This window comes from Podarcis vaucheri, assembly GCF_965113315.1.
Source record: "Podarcis vaucheri genome assembly, chromosome: 2".
Lineage (NCBI taxonomy): Eukaryota > Metazoa > Chordata > Lepidosauria > Squamata > Lacertidae > Podarcis > Podarcis vaucheri.
The window spans coordinates 65,510,916-65,529,157 of record NC_138760.1 but is presented as its reverse complement, the minus strand read 5'-3'; the positions used below and the strand labels follow the sequence as shown (position 1 = coordinate 65,529,157).

At 42.1% G+C, this 18,242-nt stretch overlaps 1 protein-coding gene across 1 annotated transcript in view; it reads left to right on the top strand.

Annotated features, from left to right (window-relative positions):
• Positions 1-18,242, top strand: part of COL23A1 (collagen type XXIII alpha 1 chain) — a 318,897-nt gene that overhangs the window by 194,663 nt on the left and 105,992 nt on the right. Inside the window, exon 3 of the mRNA XM_082211538.1 lies at positions 3,573-3,627. Coding sequence (XP_082067664.1) covers positions 3,573-3,627 — 55 coding nt within the window. The remainder of the gene's footprint in view (positions 1-3,572; positions 3,628-18,242) is intronic.

Genomic DNA, 18,242 nt, shown 5'->3' with positions numbered 1-18,242 from the left:
ATATCCAGGTTATTTACAATGATTTCCATTGCCACATACTTCTAAAATCCAGCAATACAGATATAATAATAAAACAACAATAAACAGAAGAGATAGTACAGATTCTCAGTAATATACTATCCCTGAATAAGATATTATTGTTAAAAACAAACAAACCCAAGACTGTAGGTATCTTGCAGAGTATAAAAGTATATGGAAATATTCCTTGGCCTTAGTCGTAGCTACTTGTGATAAATGGTCATCAGTTTTCGTCAAGTACACAATGGGATTTGTATATCAATTTATTTCAATGGAATACAATATAAGCTGATGGTCAATTGTTCTAGCTGCTTCTCCCCTTTTCTCTAGCACGGGGGTAGTAACATCTCCAGATGTTGCTGAACTACAACTCCCATTGTCCCTTACTATTGGCTGTGCTGGCTAAGGCTGATAGGTGCTGGATCCAACATCGTCTGGAGGACCACATCTTACCCAACTCTGCTTTAGGGAAACTATCCCCTCATACATTGAAAGAACCCATGAGAGGTTTAATATATCAGTGCTCATCAGAGTTGTCATGTTACAAACAAGCTTAGGAATGCTGAACCAAAGATTTAAGCTCCCTCTGGACAGGGTGGGGAATACATAACTGTATACAAACTGTTTACAAACCGGGACTCTTCCCACTGCCCACATTTGCCGCCATGCATGTCCAATGAGTATGTGTCCACCTACAGTCAAAATCTTCATCAAATTTGCTCATGGTCTCTGGCCCCAAACAGCCAACCCAACATACCCAAGCCTTCCCGTCCCCACAAAAAAACCCACACAAAAACAACAACCAGCCTGTGCTCTGTATAGCAGCCCCTGTGGAAGAGCCTGAAGCAACTGGCAGCTTCAGCAGCTCCATTAAAAATAAACTTCTTTCATGTGGATTCAGTTATACGGAAGGAGTCTTTCTGCTTCATCCAGCTGCCTTGTAACTGGCATTGGGGAAAGGGATGTGTATGCCTTTTCCAAAATTTTGATATTGCATATCTGTAAAAAACAACCCCCCTGAGCTGTTTTGAATAATAAAGCAGTGTGTGAATCTCACGTAGCTGTCAACGTAGCTATTTCCCCTTTTTAAGGGAATTTCCCTTATTCTGAATAGGATTCCTCGCAAGAAAAGGGAAAAGTTGACAGCTATGGAATCTCATTGTATGCCTTTCATTCCCCTCTACAACCTTCCTAATTTTGGATGAGTCGGAATTCGGGGCCCAGTGCAAAAACCAGCAGGAGTTTACCTGGAAATCGAACCAGCTAGAAACACAAAGCCCTCCAATAATTCTATGTATAGTAGGTAATATTAACCAATTTATTGTTAGATATTGATATCATGTGAGCTGCTGTCCTGATAGAGTACATTATGAAATCAAGTGTTGTGAATCAGCATGCTGGTGCTTTGACACTACAGCAACTGCTGGGTGGCATAAGGCAGGGCAAGACGACACAGTACCCAAAAAAGAAAATAATCTGCAATGCATATCTGTAATATTTTACATGGTTCAGTTTGCCACAGGATTAAGGTTTAGAAGAAAACTATTATGAGTGCACTGACCTCTGTGCTATGCAGCCTCTTTAGTATGCTTATATTGCTGCAATTTAAGGACACTGCCATCTTCAAGGACTTGTGGGATTTTCACATACATAACTGTACGATTAAGTGTGTTCTCCTTCTTGGTCTGTGTACAGTATATGAAATTCCCCCTTGGGCTTCACAAGAGTATTGCAGTGCAGGCAAGACTATTAACAAGTGTTGTTTATATTTCAAGTGGGATCTCTAGATCTTGGCTAATACCTCTTTTACATATGTAGAAAGGAAACATTTTTTTGGCAGTTCAACAATTATTTCATAGACTGGGAATGTCTAATAGTCTAGATCTTTTTATATGGTTTCCACTAACTGAAGCGTTTATACAACAATGCAGATGATGAAAACATGCAGTATTGTAAAAGCTGACAATACAGTGTTACAGATGGAAAGCTTTCTTCTTGTTGTTTTTAAAAAGGAGTAGTACTTCTATCATTTTTCTCACTGCCTGTTGATTGCAGTGGTTTCAGATCTTCCCTGCTGAATAAGCAAGACCACCAACCACAGACATATATCTCTTTCCCACTGGCACCCCATCACAAGGCCCATTCCAGCTTCCTTCTCTCCTTCCCTCCTATTCTCCTCTCTATCCCTCCCCAAGGCTTGATGCAAGACAGGAGGGCCATTCCACTTTCCCCTATCCCTCTATCTTTCTGTCCCCCTCTCCCTTCCCCATACAGTAATGCAAGACAGGGGGCCATTTCAACCTTATTTGTTTAGAAATTTTCTTAAATTTAAATTCTGCCATTCTTCCATCATGGATCTGAAAGTGACATACACATGTGGTTCCCAGGCAATCAAATGCTCACCAAATCCAGACCTACTTAGCTTCAGCAGGGTGGTCATGTGCCTTTGGGCCACACCTTAGTTTTGGTTTTCTCCTCCCTTCACCTCTCTTGTCATTCCTATTATCCTCTTCCTAACAGGACTGCTTTGGTTCCACACACCCTTTCCTTTCCTCCCCGCCCCCCATCCACTGCCCCATTTCTCTCATTCTTGCCTGTTTTTGCCACCCACACCATCTCCAGGGATGCCCTGCAAGGCTGTGGTATCATAGAATCCTAGAGTTGGAAGGCACCCAAGGGCCATCTCATCCAACCCCCTGCAATGCAGGAATCGCAGGTAAAGCATCCATGACACATGGCCATCTAACCTCTGCTTAAAAACCTCCAAGGAAGGAGAACCCACCACCTCTTATGGGAGTTTGTTCCACTGCTGAACAGCTCTTACTGTCAGAATTTTTTTTTGAATGTTTAGTTGGAATCTCCTTTCTTATAACTTGAAGCCATTGGTTCAAGTCCTACCCTCCAGAACAGGAGAAAACAACCATGTTCTCTCTTCCATGTGACAGCTCTTAAGATATTTGAAGATGGCTGTCATATCTCCTCTTTTCCAGACTAAACATACCCAGCTCCTTCAAGCACTCCTCGTAAGGCTTAGTTTCCAGACCCTTGATCATCTTGGTTGCCCTCCTCTGCACACGTTCCAGCTTATCAACATCCTTCTTAAATTGTGGTGCCCAGAATTAGACACAGTATTCCAGGTGTGGTCTGCAGAATAGACTGGTACTATTACTTCCCTTGGTCTGGACACTAGACTTCTGTTCAGCTTCTTTTCCCCTGGCATTTCTCCACCACTGCCATCAATCCCTCAGGAGTCAACAAAGAGGAAGCATGTGAAGGTGCTTGAGGGGCATTCGAAAGAGGCAAATGTGGGCCACAGTATCATAGGAGGATGATGGCACATGCAGCTGAATGAAATTGGAGGGCTGCATCTGGGCTGCAGATTCCGCACCCCAGCACATGATGCTATTGCATTGTGAAAGCCAAAGAGGCCTCTCAACCTGGTCACAGCCTCAGTGGAAGACTGCTTGGGATCCCCATGTAAACTGGTTTAAGATTTCTGAAAGGTGGATAAGTGGAACCAAAGTTACATGTATGTATTTTTCCCCCCTGCACAGGTCCACCTGGAAGGCGAGGAAAGGCTGGACGACGAGGAGATCCAGGTAAGTCCCTGTGTCTTGTGCAAAAATGTTAGTAAGCTGTCAACATGAACTAGGAGAGGAAAGTTTGAAATGGTTGTTTGAAAAGTAGTGTTCTCGTTCTCAGGCATAATAGGCCACCAACTGTGAAATGTTTACTGTTTTCTTAGTTATAGGAGCAGCCTATTGAATTACTGACTACCAAATAAAAACTTACATGTTCAGCCATTTCTTTCTGTTGTAAGGGCTAATGCTTGGTTCAAATATGGCTTGTCCTCTGCGGGCCATTTTTGACCTACCTGTCAATCACCTGACTTCACATGATGTCAGGCGGTTCAAACTTCAAAGAAAAATCAAGAGCACACTTGTAAGTGTGGTTCTGATTCTTCCCTTCTTTTACAGCCCCAACTTTAATTTAAGCCAGGGCTGCAAAGAAAGGTTTTGTTTTGTTTTTTTGGTTGTGTTATGTTTTGTTTTTACAGCCATGGGTTGAATTCAAGCAAAGATTCCTTCTGAAAGCATGGTTTGCATTTAGTGTTTTCAGCAGGGATCGACTCTGATTGGGAGCTCTCAAGTGGAATCCATCCCAGTAGAGCGTGCATTTGGCACCAAATTTAAAAGATGCAAGCCATGCTTGCCAAGGAACAATCAGGACCATGCTTTAAGGCTCCAGATTGTTCCTTTGCAGGTGAAGCTTTCCCTGCCCAACACCAATGACTGGGAGAAATAGCTTTGCAGGCATAATTTGGCCATAGGGTCAGAGGTTCCCCATCCCTTCTATAAATAGTCGTAACATCCTTAATGCAGAGGGGGATGAGGAAATATACAAGTCACATGGATATAAGCCAGGGGTCAGCAAACTTTTTCAGCAGAGGGCTGGTCTACTGTCCCTCAGACCTTGTGGGGGGCCACACTATATTTTTTTGGGGGGGTAAACGAATTCCTATGCCCCACAAATAACCCAGAGATGCATTTTAAATAAAAGGACACATTCTACTCATGTATAAACACGCTAATTCCCGGACTGTCCGTGGGCTGGATTTAGAAGGCGATTGGGCCAGGTCTAGCCCCTGGGCCTTAGTTTGCCTACCCATGGTATAAGCCATAGGAGAGCAGCTCCCATACATGCCCTAGTTTAGGGAGCTAAAAGCTCATTAATAATCTGAGGCTGAAAATTGTTATAGAGAATGCTGCATAAAGGGCCAGTCCTGCTATTTAATTTTTTGTACTTAAAGATGACAAGGAGTAAAGCACACTTCTATCTATAGCAAACCGACTGCCCCAATTGAGGCTGGTCCTGTAGAGGTATTTAGACCATAGTCCCATCATAGTTAATGGGATCTTTTCCAGTTACTACAGACTGAAGATGTGGACAGGTATACTTACAGGGTTTAGAGTGACCATTTGCCCTTTTGAAACTTGCCCATCTTGGTTTGTGAAATCTAGGAGGGAGAGATCGACTGCTGGGGATGGAGTGGGGTGTGTCCAGGGAATTGTGAATGCCTTGAGATGGAAGAGAGTGTTGCCCAGAATCACTGGTGGAACAACTTATGAAGTCACCCTCCCTGAGTACACTGATGTTTTTGGATAACTACTGCCCAATCTCTCTGCTTCAACCCTTGGCACTTTGATCCCATATTGTGTCCCATGCTATTTACTATCTATATGAAACCACTGGAAGGAGGCATCTGGGGATTTGTAGCACCAACGTGCAGATGACACTCGGCACTTAAGGCAGTAGTGGACTGGCCAAATAACTGAGGCTGAATCTCAATAAGAACATGATGCTGTAGATAGGTGGTTCCTATGTCCAGGAATTAGGGAGACAGCCTGTTCTTAATTGGTTATTGTGATGGAGGATAGAATGGAATTTAATAATCCAAGAACTACTGTCTAGTGCATTGTGTTTTACTGAATTTTATTATAAAAAATATGGTCAGTAAAAAACAATACAGTATTTGTTGTTAGTTGTCTATGGTTCTTAAAGGAGAAACAGTGGGATTAATTAATTATGTGAAGAATTCTGCTACTGAGCTGTGTAGGTTCATACATTTGTGGGACTTACTGCAAACAGAGCTCATGTTCCACCACTGAGGTATTTTTCCTCAACATATGAATTTTACTTTGAAACATTACCTTTTGGAATTGGCCACTATGTGTGTCTTGTGTACGATTACATTTTCATTCTCAAAAGAAACAGTGTAATAATGATGATGATGAACAATAACAGTTTAGAACAAGAGAGAAGGATGAAATACACAGCCAAGGCTGCACGCCTGATCAGCCTGATCCATGGATGTAAAGAAGAAGAAATATATTGCTATAGATCTTAGTAAGAAACTCCTGCTCTTCTGTATTGGGAACCCTTCTTGGAGCAAGAGCCTAGCTAATAATAGCTTCAGATTTAAACCTCATGGTTTTTTTATTTGTTCTTACAGATAATACAAATAGCACTAAGGCAATAGTTCTGACAGTGCAAGCTTTCCAGCTTGCCAAAGAGATTAATCCCCTTTCTTCTCCACTCACATGCTGTTCTGGGGGGTTCTCTGGGGGGTGAGCCAAATTTGTGGGGGTCACTTAGGGGAGAGAAAAGACAACGCTCCATTGCACTAGTGAGATCCCTTGCACTGGCTTCTGCTAGTGTGATTCTTTAGTTGAATCTCACCCCATTGTCGGGGAAAAAGATCTGATTTATTTGCATTGCATAATTGAATTTTGTGCTTATATCCCACTTAGAAATGAGTGTACTAATTAAGGACAGACCTTAATTACAGTGATTATTTAGTGTGTGATGTAATCTATCTCTGTGCCTCGGTTCTGATCAGTCACTTTCCACAGCTTTTGTTTCTTTCTGCTCCAGCTTTTCCAGAATTCTGCCTTGGGGACCAAAGATTAGACTGGAAGTGTGCGGAAGGGCAGAGCATTAAACATAAACTTCACATATTTTGATTTAATGCTTTAACCACATAATTATTGTTCATCTGCAGCAGTAAAAGGCTGCTTTTGGATCATATTACAAACACCGCCAGCAGAAGAGGAATTATAAAGAATTAATATGACTCAACCATGTCTATTTAGATTTTTCTGTAATTGGGGAGGAAAACTAAGAAGTGATTTTAGTTGTTCTTGGCAAGGAATCCCGTGCACTGTATCGTTTTTTAAGCAGATGGTTATATTGATATATTCTTCTGTAATAGAGGGAAAGCATATATAAAAATAGGGAGGCACAGGGGCAAACACAATGCAAAACTGAAATACAGCATGCTGGATAGACAAGGGCTCTGTAATGTTGTGCCAGAGAATGCTTGCCGTTATCTGTAATACAGCCTAACCAAAGAGCAGAAAGCTCTTGGTGTATTGGTTTTGGCTTAGCTGCCGAATGTTTGTTATCACAGATAGCTTGGATATATATTTGTATATTTGTTTCGGAGCCTTACCACACAGAAACCAGGTCCTTGCTTCTTTGCCACAGCTGATAAATGGGAGTGGAAATTTATTTGCTCTGTATGATAGCATCCCTCCCTAGAGGCTTGTATGTGGTTACAACTTTACAGCTTCCAGACAAATTCTGACATAGAGCCAAAGACCCAACAGTAGTTTGGCTTGCTTGAGGGAGCTTTGTGCTGGCTATCGAAATGAAAATTTTAAAAACTTTATTTTATTTTTTAAACCTATACTGTATAGTAAAATCCTCGCTACAGCACTTTCGAGCCAGGACATATTGCCAACTTCAGCACAGAACAGCAGCAGAGTTATTAGTTATTGTCATAATTAAGTCAATTCACAATCCACTGGACCCTTAACTCTTTTACCTTGCAAAATAATTTATGAACTGTGATACTCATGGACCAGGCCTCTGAAGTGTGATACTGTTGGACAGGTGACAAAACATTTTTTGCTGTTTTCCATTGATAATTGTTTCTTCTTTTTATCTGCAAAATTACCTTGGGGTTCAAGCCACCCAGTGGACAAGTGGTGGAGTAGATAACCATAAAGGGACAGGGTTTTCACCTTCACCCCATGGCACAGAGTAGGAAAGGAAGGGCAACAGTCCTTTCATTTGGTACAGGGTTTGCAGAAAGAGGTGAGGAAACAGCAGCACAACTTCCTCTTGTCTCAGGCACTCTGTACAAAATTTCAAGGTTGAACTCCTGTCTGATTCATATATGTGCAGCAGATATGGAAAGGCAACCATCTTACCAACGTCTGTTGAGATATTTCTTCACTCAAGAGAGGGTAGGAAGCCATTTAAAGGAAGAGCCTGTGACTCTTCATGATGCCTGCCATTGGGCAGAAAGGAGAAGTAGCTGCTGCAGTTCGTTCTTTCAAGGTTGGCTCCTACTTCCCACTTAAACCCCTGCCTGAACTGGAGTGACGAGACACAGTGCCCAATCCTATCACTGTAATAAAGGGGGGGCACATGATTTCCTTACATCCAAGGTGGCCCTTACCCAATAAGTTGACTGATGATGTAGGAAGTTCACCACCTGAATGGTTGACCTGTGTGGAACTTACTTCCATGTAAATATGGTGAAAACTGAACTATAAACTATCCGTTACCAGCCATTTTGTGCCAGGTATAATCTGGCATCAGATTTCCTGTATATTTTGTCTTATGTTGTCAGGTGCTGTTGTGGTTGCTCGAGAGTAACCAGGCAGGACTCCGACCTGTCTTTTACAGGCTTTATTTTGGTGCAAACTATTTACAGTCAAGAGCATCATAAGTTCATGTCTGGCTCAATTGCTAGCAGAATCCGGGAGTGGTCTGTTCTTGTACCTCCCCCAACATAAAAGTTTCATCACTCCCAGCCTTTTCCGCCCCTCCCTGCGCCTCAAACCAGTTCTCATGATGGGCGAGGGCATCCGGCTTGCTCAGGTGTGCTGTTAAGGCTCTTTCTAGCATCCTCTGGCCCTTGCACCTCTTCTTCACTGGAGGTGGGGCTTTCTTCCTCGCCGGAAGAGGAACTGCTTCACAAGATTTTCGGAGGCTCCCCCTCTATCTCTCGCCTCTGAGCCGATGGCAGTTCCCTGACATATGTTAACATTTTAGTTATTTTTGTTTGCAAAATATCTTTAAATCTCAAAATCTCTTGAATCAATTGTACTGTTAGCCCCAACCACTGATGGATCTTTTTTCTCTCTCCAGAATTTCTGTAATGACATACACATACAAAATTCAGACACTAGGAGTTTCTTCAGGCCCAGCCCAATGTATTTCTTCCTCTGTTTGTCTTTTCATTGTGTCGTTGACCTTCATTTCTAAACAGGAAAAGTTCATTGATTCTGAAGGTCTTTCCCCTGCAGTGTGTATATAGCAAGAAACTCAAATATATTGAGTCACTTGATTCTACATGATCCGTTTTATGTATTTCTGGTAGTAATTTGGTTGCTTCATTTAATTGTTTCCACATGTCTGTCTCATGAGAGCAGTCACTGTGCACTTCGTGGTATTGGCTAGTAAACTGCAGTGTTCACTTTGCTAATAGGCTTTATGGGGTAGCCTCTTTTGAAAGAGGCTGCTCTTTAAAATCAATTGGTTTTACAATTGGACTATGACTTCAAGATGCTTAAAAGTGACCACTTGGAAAACCTGGTCTTCTCCAGCCTTCTATGATGTGCCTCTGCATGAAAGTAGTTTCCTTGCTTGCCTTGCAACTGTTCACTAATTCTCTCAACAGTTCACTAATGCACTGTCTATACTTGCTTTCAAACTATCCTGCAAAACACTGGGTTTCTTTGCAACCTTATTAAGGGCTTCTCAATTAGAAGATTATTTACTTTTATTTATTTATTTATTTATTTATTTATTTATTTATTTATTTATTTATTAATTACATTTTTGCCCCCTCTTTTCCCCAGAAGTTCCCTCCCCCCTCTCCAGTTTACACTCACAGCAAAACTTTGTAGGCTGAGACACCATGACTGGCCCAAGATTACACAGGGTGCTTCATAGCATACCCTTTGACATTTATCCAGTGAAAATAGGGACATCCTATCATACTCTCCAACATTTTTCCAATGAAAATAGGGACATCCTAATGATCCTAAGAACACTCTGGGATCAAAGCAAAAATCAGGACGGCTTCTCTGAATCAGGGTCGTCCCTGGAAAATAGTGACACCTGGAGGGTCTGCCATAGCTGAGTTGGGATTTGTATCGTATCTTAGTCCAGATGTGGAAGCCTCTGAGAACCTTAAAATCCACTCCTGATTGTTCCTTGGCAAGCTAAGGATGCTAGGGGTGCTGATCCACAAGTCCCAGTGGGATGGGATGCAATACAGAATTTCACAGCAGGCACTCCATAGCACATCCGTCCTACCAGTGCTTGCTGTGCTGTGTCATTGGTGATGACAGTAATGGGCAGGGCTGCATTGTGAAATTCCCAGTGGGAAAACTCTGTAGTGTATTTGAACTCTCTGGCATGTGCTGATATATGTGCAAGTGCAAATATTCATTGGCAACTTGAATTCAAGCCGGCAGTGCAGATGATGATTCTCTGCAGGCATGACTCAAGCTGCACCTACAAAGGAAAAATGTCCCTTTATCTCACAGCTTGGATTCAAGTCAGCAATGAAAATAATCTTTGTAGGCACAGCTTGATATTGCCAGTATCTTAGATCCAACAAAAAGGAACTCTGGTGTTAAAGAAGATGGAGATTTCGGCAGATAGTATTTATATTAATACTCTGCATGGATTAAATATAAATGTACCATACAGGAATTCGAGAAAATAAACAGCATTTATTTAAAATTGTTTTAATAGTTGCTCAAATGTACAGCAAACCCCCCGCTCCCCAGCCATTCAGAAAGGTTAATTATTTCCAGCACTGCTGTTGTTTTAACAACTTTCCACAAAATATTCCCAGGACAAAACTATCTAACAAGTCTCAGCAGATGTTTGTCTCGTCCCAAAGTACATTTATGATTACAAAAGTATATAAAGAAGAATGCAAGCAAGTGAAAATCATGAATAAAACTTGGAATTTAATAAATAATAACAATAATAACGTAACATAGTGCTCTTCAGGTTTTTTTGTTTTAGCTTTGTCACATGGTGGCCATAAATTTTACAAATCTCACAGAATAGCTTGCGCTGGTAGCAGTCATTGTTACAGGGAGGAAAAAACGAAGGTCACAGTTGTGCTTTAACTCCTGGGACCATTAGAAAGGATGTATTTCTATATACAGGACTCTCTTTGGAATGAAGCTCCCATTCTTAGTATTTACATGATCATAGAAAAATAAGGAAATGCTCTCCTTGCTCTGAGTGTCTCAGTATCTTAAGATTACTGCACACTGGGTGATCTTCCTGAAAGGCAGGTCACAAGCACGATCCTGTGTATACTCTTTCATACATTATATTTGGATTCAGCACATGTTAAAGACTTTTTTGGTGTATCCATTGAAATAGCTATATGTCAATTAAAAAAAAAGTACAAGTATGTAAATTAGGGAGCCAATTTACTTAGGTACTTAAAGCATTATTAATCCTGCTCTTTAAACTTATAAATAATAACAATAACAATAATAACAACAAAAGACAAGTAGTGGATACAGTTTTAGGAGATAAGTGCAATGAGTGAGTCAGTTCTGACTGGAGATGATCAAGCCCATAGGGTTTGGTATATGTCAGGCATTCCCCACAATGTCTGCAGGCATTAAGACATTTCACTTTGGTAGATGCACACTTTTTACGCCTGAAAGGCAGGAACAGGAACTGTGAATGTTTGTTTGCTTGTTAGTTATTTTAAATAGATTTGTATTTAAATGACATCAAGCCAAATAAGTGTGAGCTCCATAACAAGTCTGCACAGCCACATGTTTTCCTCGTTGCAACTCTTCAGTCCCTATCCTTGTTTCTCTTGATTGTTTATCTGAGCCGTACTTCCTAGCGTATACAATGCCAAGCTTTCTTAAATGCTAGCAGGACTGTGTTCCAAGGCTTCAAACTCTTTGGAAAGAATTCTCTCATCTCATCACTTTTGCTCTCTCTCAAGTTCCATCATGTTATATGTTCAACAGATACAAAGTCATATTTCATTTTCTAAAATTGGGAATGGAAAATTCCTGTTCCGGTCCTGTCATCTAGCCATCCTCTGAAGAACAAATATGGTTCAGTAGCTAGGAGCCAGGACACAAAAAAATTATGACTGAACTATTTAGTATTGGTTTACTGAATAAGTCAGTTTTTACAGAGTAGTATTTGTTTACTGTTTTAACTGCTGTTTGCTTGCATTTTTGGATGAGGTCATTTAAATTGTTGTTCAGTTGTGATTTCAATCCACCATCTTTGTAATTTTGAGAATTTTTAATTCATTAAATGGGGTGTACATTTTTAATTAATTAAGCAGGGTGTACATTGATAAATAGATTTGTACCAAGAAGTCTAAAGGGCATTGTTTTCTCAGGCAGCAGTCTTTCAGCTGCATGCAAACAGCATGAAGAAGAATCTCATAAAGTGTTTGTGGCGTGATCAGGACCAGTTCATATGTTCTAAAATCCTCCTCATGGAGAGATGCAGCCACATAGAGGAGGTAACATATTAACTGGTGTGGCCACATTGTATCTGTTATGACTTGCCCATGCTAATGAGGTGGGTCAATTGGTTACATAGTTGGGCAAGTCGCTGTCTTTTAGCTTTATTCCTCTGTGAAACAGGAATAATAGTGACTTATGTTTCCTTCCTTCTTAGTAAGTGATATGTGGTGGAAGTCTATACACGACTAATCAGAAGCATGTTTCATCAAATTTAACGAAGATAGAATTGCAGCCAAAGATGGCCAATTTTTGAAGTGCTGTAACCATGGTACTAAGTTAGCACTAGCAATTCTAGATGGGCATTTGGCCTGATCCAGTAGCCTCTTCTTACATTCTTAGGTTCTTTGTTTCACTATATATTGTTGTGATTCGAGGACCCAATCCCTGTTTGGGGAATAAAGACACGTGGACACAGTATGGAAGGTTAATGGGTAAGGAAAAGGCCACAACTTTATTGATTACAGCATGTGAGAAGGTATTGGCTTAGGCATTGGACCACGGAACCTTAGACTCCACCCATTCGGAGAGGGGTGAGTCTGAGGAGGGGTTAACCACCAGTAGGGGGAGCCTGTTGATGCTAATACAACTATAGGCTCTCTTTCTGATGTCACCGAGGGTCGCGCCATGGCCCCCCACCACACTGGCATCAGACAGGATCCACGACTGCCAGATTCCTTTAGCGGAATACCAAAAATTGCCGGGGAAGGCGATGACCACACCTTGCCCCCCGAAACACCAACAACACATTCCAACAGTGGCGTAGCGTGGGGGGTGCCAGGGGTGCCGGCCGCACCGGGCGCAACATTTGGGGGGGCGCGCATTTGGCCGGCCCTCCTAGAGGAAGCAGGAACCCCACTGTCCTCGGACCTCCTCCAAAGGCTGACGGTGGGGCGGAGAGACCTCCTCCCGCCGCCAGCCTTCGGAAGGCTGCTCCCAAGCCTGGCGGTGGGGCGGAGAGACCTTCTCCCCGCGCCAGCCTTCGGATGGCTGTCCTGAAGACTTGTGGTGGGAGCAGTGGCGTAGCGTGGGGGGTGCAGGGGGGCCTGCTGCACCTGGCGCAACATCTGGGGGGGCGCGGAAGAGACTCGAGTGCTAAAATCCACGGGTTAGGGGGCGCAAATTACTTGCCTTGCCCCGGGTGCTGAGAACCCACGCTACGCCACTGCATTCCAATGCCTAACCGCCAAATACCACAAAAGCTGTGACGGTTGCTACGAGGTAGGTGAAAAAAACCAAGAGGCCGGGCCAATTTAGCCAATTGGAAAAAACTATCAGCCCCCCTGGTTAAACAGGGCGACCAACCAGAGGTCCATAGCAAAGTCTCAGGAAAGCTAATCTAAAGGGAGTGGAGGGTGGGTGACTCGAAGAAAATGTGTGTGCAATGGCGGGGATGGCTGGCGGGGCTGCGTTTGAGCAGCAAGCCACGCCCCCACTGAGCTTCCCTATTGGGTGCCCAACTGGGGAGGGGCATGGTGCGCCGGCCCTGGAGTTGAAGCAGGGGGCGGAACACCCCCTGCATGACACGGGAATCGTCTCCTGCTCACAACCCCTTCCCTCCTGGAGGAGGAGAGGCTCTGTCATGTTCTTATTTTGCCCTGTAAAACATTCCTGGTTCTCTGCCAGTTTATCTCATGGTACATTATGTAGAAATTTTACTTGTCACCTAATTCATACACCACTTAGGCAGTATAGGTCATAAAATATATCCTGGAGAGCATATAAATTTCTCTTAAGAGGAATAAATGAAGACTTGTGATTTTCTGACCAATAACTTGCCATTAAGCCAAACCACAAAGTCTTTGTACTGGTCAACTTGAGAAGTAAAACCATTTTATCCTTCCATTAAGTTTTATACCTCAGGACATGTTAGGGTTCCAACATGGAGCCTCCTGGTCTGCACACGGGTGCCTGGTTTTGTAAGTACATGAAAACTTGGACGGAAAGGGACAGTCTTGACTTCCTAGGCTCCATGCCCCAAGTAGTCTATTGGTTTTTCCAGGTCAGGATTTGATTATAAATAGTTCCAAGTAAAGCCTAGATCTTTGCCTAGATGACATCAAGATTCTGGCCTTGTCTATATGAATCTCTACTTTCCCTTTAGAATACCCACAGCTAGAGTCCAGATTGTCTTCTGGTCCTGCCACATCCCAACACCCACACACCCACCAGCACATCAATGTCATCCAGCTCCCTTGTTCTTATGCCTGCTTGCCTTTCAACTTGCTGCTTCCCATCATCTTTGTTCCAGTAAACTGCTTGGCTCATCTGTATTCCCTGGTCTGTGACTGATCCTGCTTTGAGATTTACCCTATTATGCAGTGTTTGGCTTATGCAGCTCTTCCTCTGCCTTTCAATAAGGTCTGATCTGAAGCTCTATTGCAGTCTTTGCTTCCTGGATCCATACTTTCCACACACGGTGTGTTTGCCTTTGGCCCAGCTCTGACAGTACGTAAGATCACATCATGGTTACCATTCAACACACTTTCACAGTGTACTCAAAACCCTTCAGATCTGCATTAATTCACCTAGCATTAGCACCATCAGCCAATTACTTTCAGACTTCAGTACTATGTATAGAAAGGAAGGAATATTTCAAACTTTTTTTTACACTCATTCAATTAAAAGATGCTATGCAATAATTTATATTTGTTGAGCCATCTGCTATTAGTGATACTGTTACAGTATTACTGTAGAAAACAGCTCTCTCAAAGCATTATACAGTGGACACTCGGGTTGTGAACGTGATCTGTGCAGGAGGCACGTTCACAGCCCGCAGCATCCGCAACCTGCAGTGCTATGTCTGCGCACGCATGGGTTGCGATTCGGCGCTTCTGCACATGCTCAAAGAGTGATTTAGTGTTTTTGGGCAAGCGCCAAAACCTAGAACTAACTCATTCTGGTACTTCCGGGTTTTGGCATGTCCGTAACCCAAAAACACACAACCTGAAGCGTCTGTAACCCAAGGTATGACTGTAACAGCCTCCCACCCAAGTAGCATCATGTGAAGGAGAACAGGGACAAGCATGCTAAGATAACCTTCAGCCCTGTCACCCATCACTACTTGTGAAGCAAGGAGCTTCATGTGCATATGGAGACTTACTACATGATTTAGAATGCTGGAATATAAGTTTTCTAGATTGTTCAGGAATCAGCATAAATACGGGGTTTCTGATGTGCCCCTTCCAACTTGTGGAGGCTACTGGGGTAGCACCGGGGCAGTACATAGTCATCTTCACATGGGAGATGATAATGCTGGATGTGAGCTAATAAGGTTAATTACTTTGTCATTTAACTCTCCAGATTGCACTCACTGTTTAATGTAATGTTAAAATGTGATATGCCTTCCAGCGCTCCAGGTTTCTCATTAGTTACTGTTGGGGTTGGCAATTCAATTTGGCTGAAGATTTTGAACATGAGTGGCATTGGATTGCAGTGGTGCTGATTAGAAAGTAGCTAGGCTCTGTTAACAACATCAAGAATAGTTTATTTCTACCCCACTCTTCTGTATTTGTACTTGGAATAATTTACAACTAATACATAAAAGGCAAGAACGGGCCTTCTCTGCAGTGGCTCCCCATTTGTATAATGCTTCATTATATACCTTTAGGCACGAGGCAAAAACATTCATTTTTAACCAGGCCTTTAGTTGATTTGATTGACATCCTATGCCCTTTTAAAATGTGTTGGGGAGAGTTACTGGGTTGTTGTTGTTCTTATTTTGATTATGTATTTTGTGGTTTATATTCTGTGAACCGCCCTGAGACGTGAAATACCATTAGAGGGCATTCAACACTGATATAATATGAGGACAGTATTGTAGACATGTCATGGTAAAAGGCATATGGTGAAATCAATTGCTAGTCATCCTCAGAGTAGACCTGTTGAAATCAATGGACCTGGACCCATAGAGTATACTGAGAAGCTTGACTGAAGGCTTTAAAAGAAGACTATACAATAGAATGTGCCTCACAAAAAATACCTAACTTGTTTTGAAATGCACTGTACTGAAATACAATGCCTGCTTGTGGATGATGCAATGATGCCCCCCTTCCAATTATGTTGTAAAATATAGTGTGTGTGTTTCAGATTTTCTTCACTTAATCACAGCTGCAAGTATTTCATAGCCAAGTCCAAGAAAATGTCCAGCGACATGGGTTCCTTGTGTTAATGTGGGTGATCATTAACAAAATAATTCTGGAAATGCAGGGTTTAGCTGGGAACTAATTAATCTTTGAAATTAATTTTTCCCCCTGTAGAGGTTATTTTCATAATGAAAGAAAGTGGTTATGTGATGTAACACATGTCAACTCCACTTGCCAGCTAATTATACTGCTGACCCAAGAGCCTAATGATGGCCAATGCAAATGTTTTTATTTTTTAAATCACAAATTGTTAGGCCTGTTGAAATTATGAGCTTAGTTTAAGACATGAAACTACAGTGGTACCTCGGATTAAGTACTTAATTCGTTCCGGAGGTCTGTTCTTAACCTGAAACTGTTCTTAACCTGAAGCACCACTTTAGCTAATGGGGCCTCCCACAGCTGCTGCACTGCCGGAACATGATTTCTGTGCTCATCCTGAAGCAAAGGTCTTAACCTGAAGCACTATTTCTGGGTTAGCAGAGTCTGAAACCTGAAGCGTATGTAACCTGAAGCATATGTAACCCGAGATACCACTGTATTTTGATTTTATGACATTTGAGACTGCAATCCTAACACTACTTATGTGGGAGGAAGACCCGTTTGAACAGTAGAACTTGCTTCTGTGTAGACATGTTGGATTTGCATTGCATTCAATAGTGCTAAGCAAAACATTCCATCAGCACAAGGATTTCTCTTTGCACAATGGAACATTCTCTGATGTATCTGCTTGCGTACAATCCCTAGAAATGAAAGCAGTGTTCTCCAGCTCAGATCTCTACATATACAAAACACATTTCCTTGTATAAGAAAGCCTTTTACTTTCTGGTCTAGACTGAACTTGCTGTGCTTCCATCTACCTTCTTAGAGTCAGCAGACATAAAAAGCCATACTTTTCTACATAAGGAGACCATCATCAATTCATGAATCCCCACCCCCTTCCCCAATGTATGGAAGTGTTGTTATCATGTGCAAAAGGTTGGATCCACACTAAACATGAGCAGAATTCTTCTCTTGGGAAACACAAGTGGCAACTGGGAAACACAAGAGGCAGTTTTGATTAATTCACCCTACAACCTACCACCCTTTAAAAAAGGATTGGATAATGTTTTGGAGCAGCATGGGAGGCAGTGTTGGAGACTGCAGGGAATAATGGTGAAAATTGCATCACTCTCCCTTCCTCAAGCAGTAGCCCCTGCAGGATCCAAGTCTGCATTCAGACACATTAGCTTTAATAAAAGGCTATTTAACTGGGGCTGGTTTCCCACACCACCCTGAGCTGTGGCTCTTCAGCAGCAGCAGCAGCAGCAGCAGCGTAAGTGATCTGGGGATCAGACAGTAAGGCACAGTGAAGTCAGTGGATTCTGTAATGTGCCTGTGATTATTAATTCCATTCTTCAGGTTGATGATGGTATTAAAAGAGCCTTTAAAATAGGTTTAGTGTTTGAAGATACTTGCATAAACAAACAAAAGCATGTTTCTGATTTTATATTGTTTTCCAGGGAGTTCAGTTTTTCTTTAATTTTTCCCACATTCTCCCCCTCCTTTAATCCTTCTGGTTTTGATCATGTAGGAAATGGAGCATGAAGAAGCTAAAAGAGAAAGAAAAGAGAGTGTAAAATGCCTCTTTTAATAGGAGTGAAATGTGGATTCCATTAGTCTCTTCAAACTAAATGCTCACCTCTGTGTTGGGCAGGGGTCTTTGTGGGGATATAGCAAACTGAGCTGGGGTATGAAGAGTCTGTCTTTATTAGCGAAACAAATATTAGTGCTCCAGAGGTTTCACTTTATTGTGCTTGACTGCAAGCCAATTTAAATATACAAAAAAATAGTTCAAGGTAAAGTCTTCTTTAGAAAGTACCACTTTAGACTTCAGATGGGGAGCTATTAGCATGAGAGAGAGAGAGAGAGAGAGAGAGAGAGAGAGAGAGAAGGCTGAAGCCATTGTCTTTGATTTATTAGCTGCAAAGTA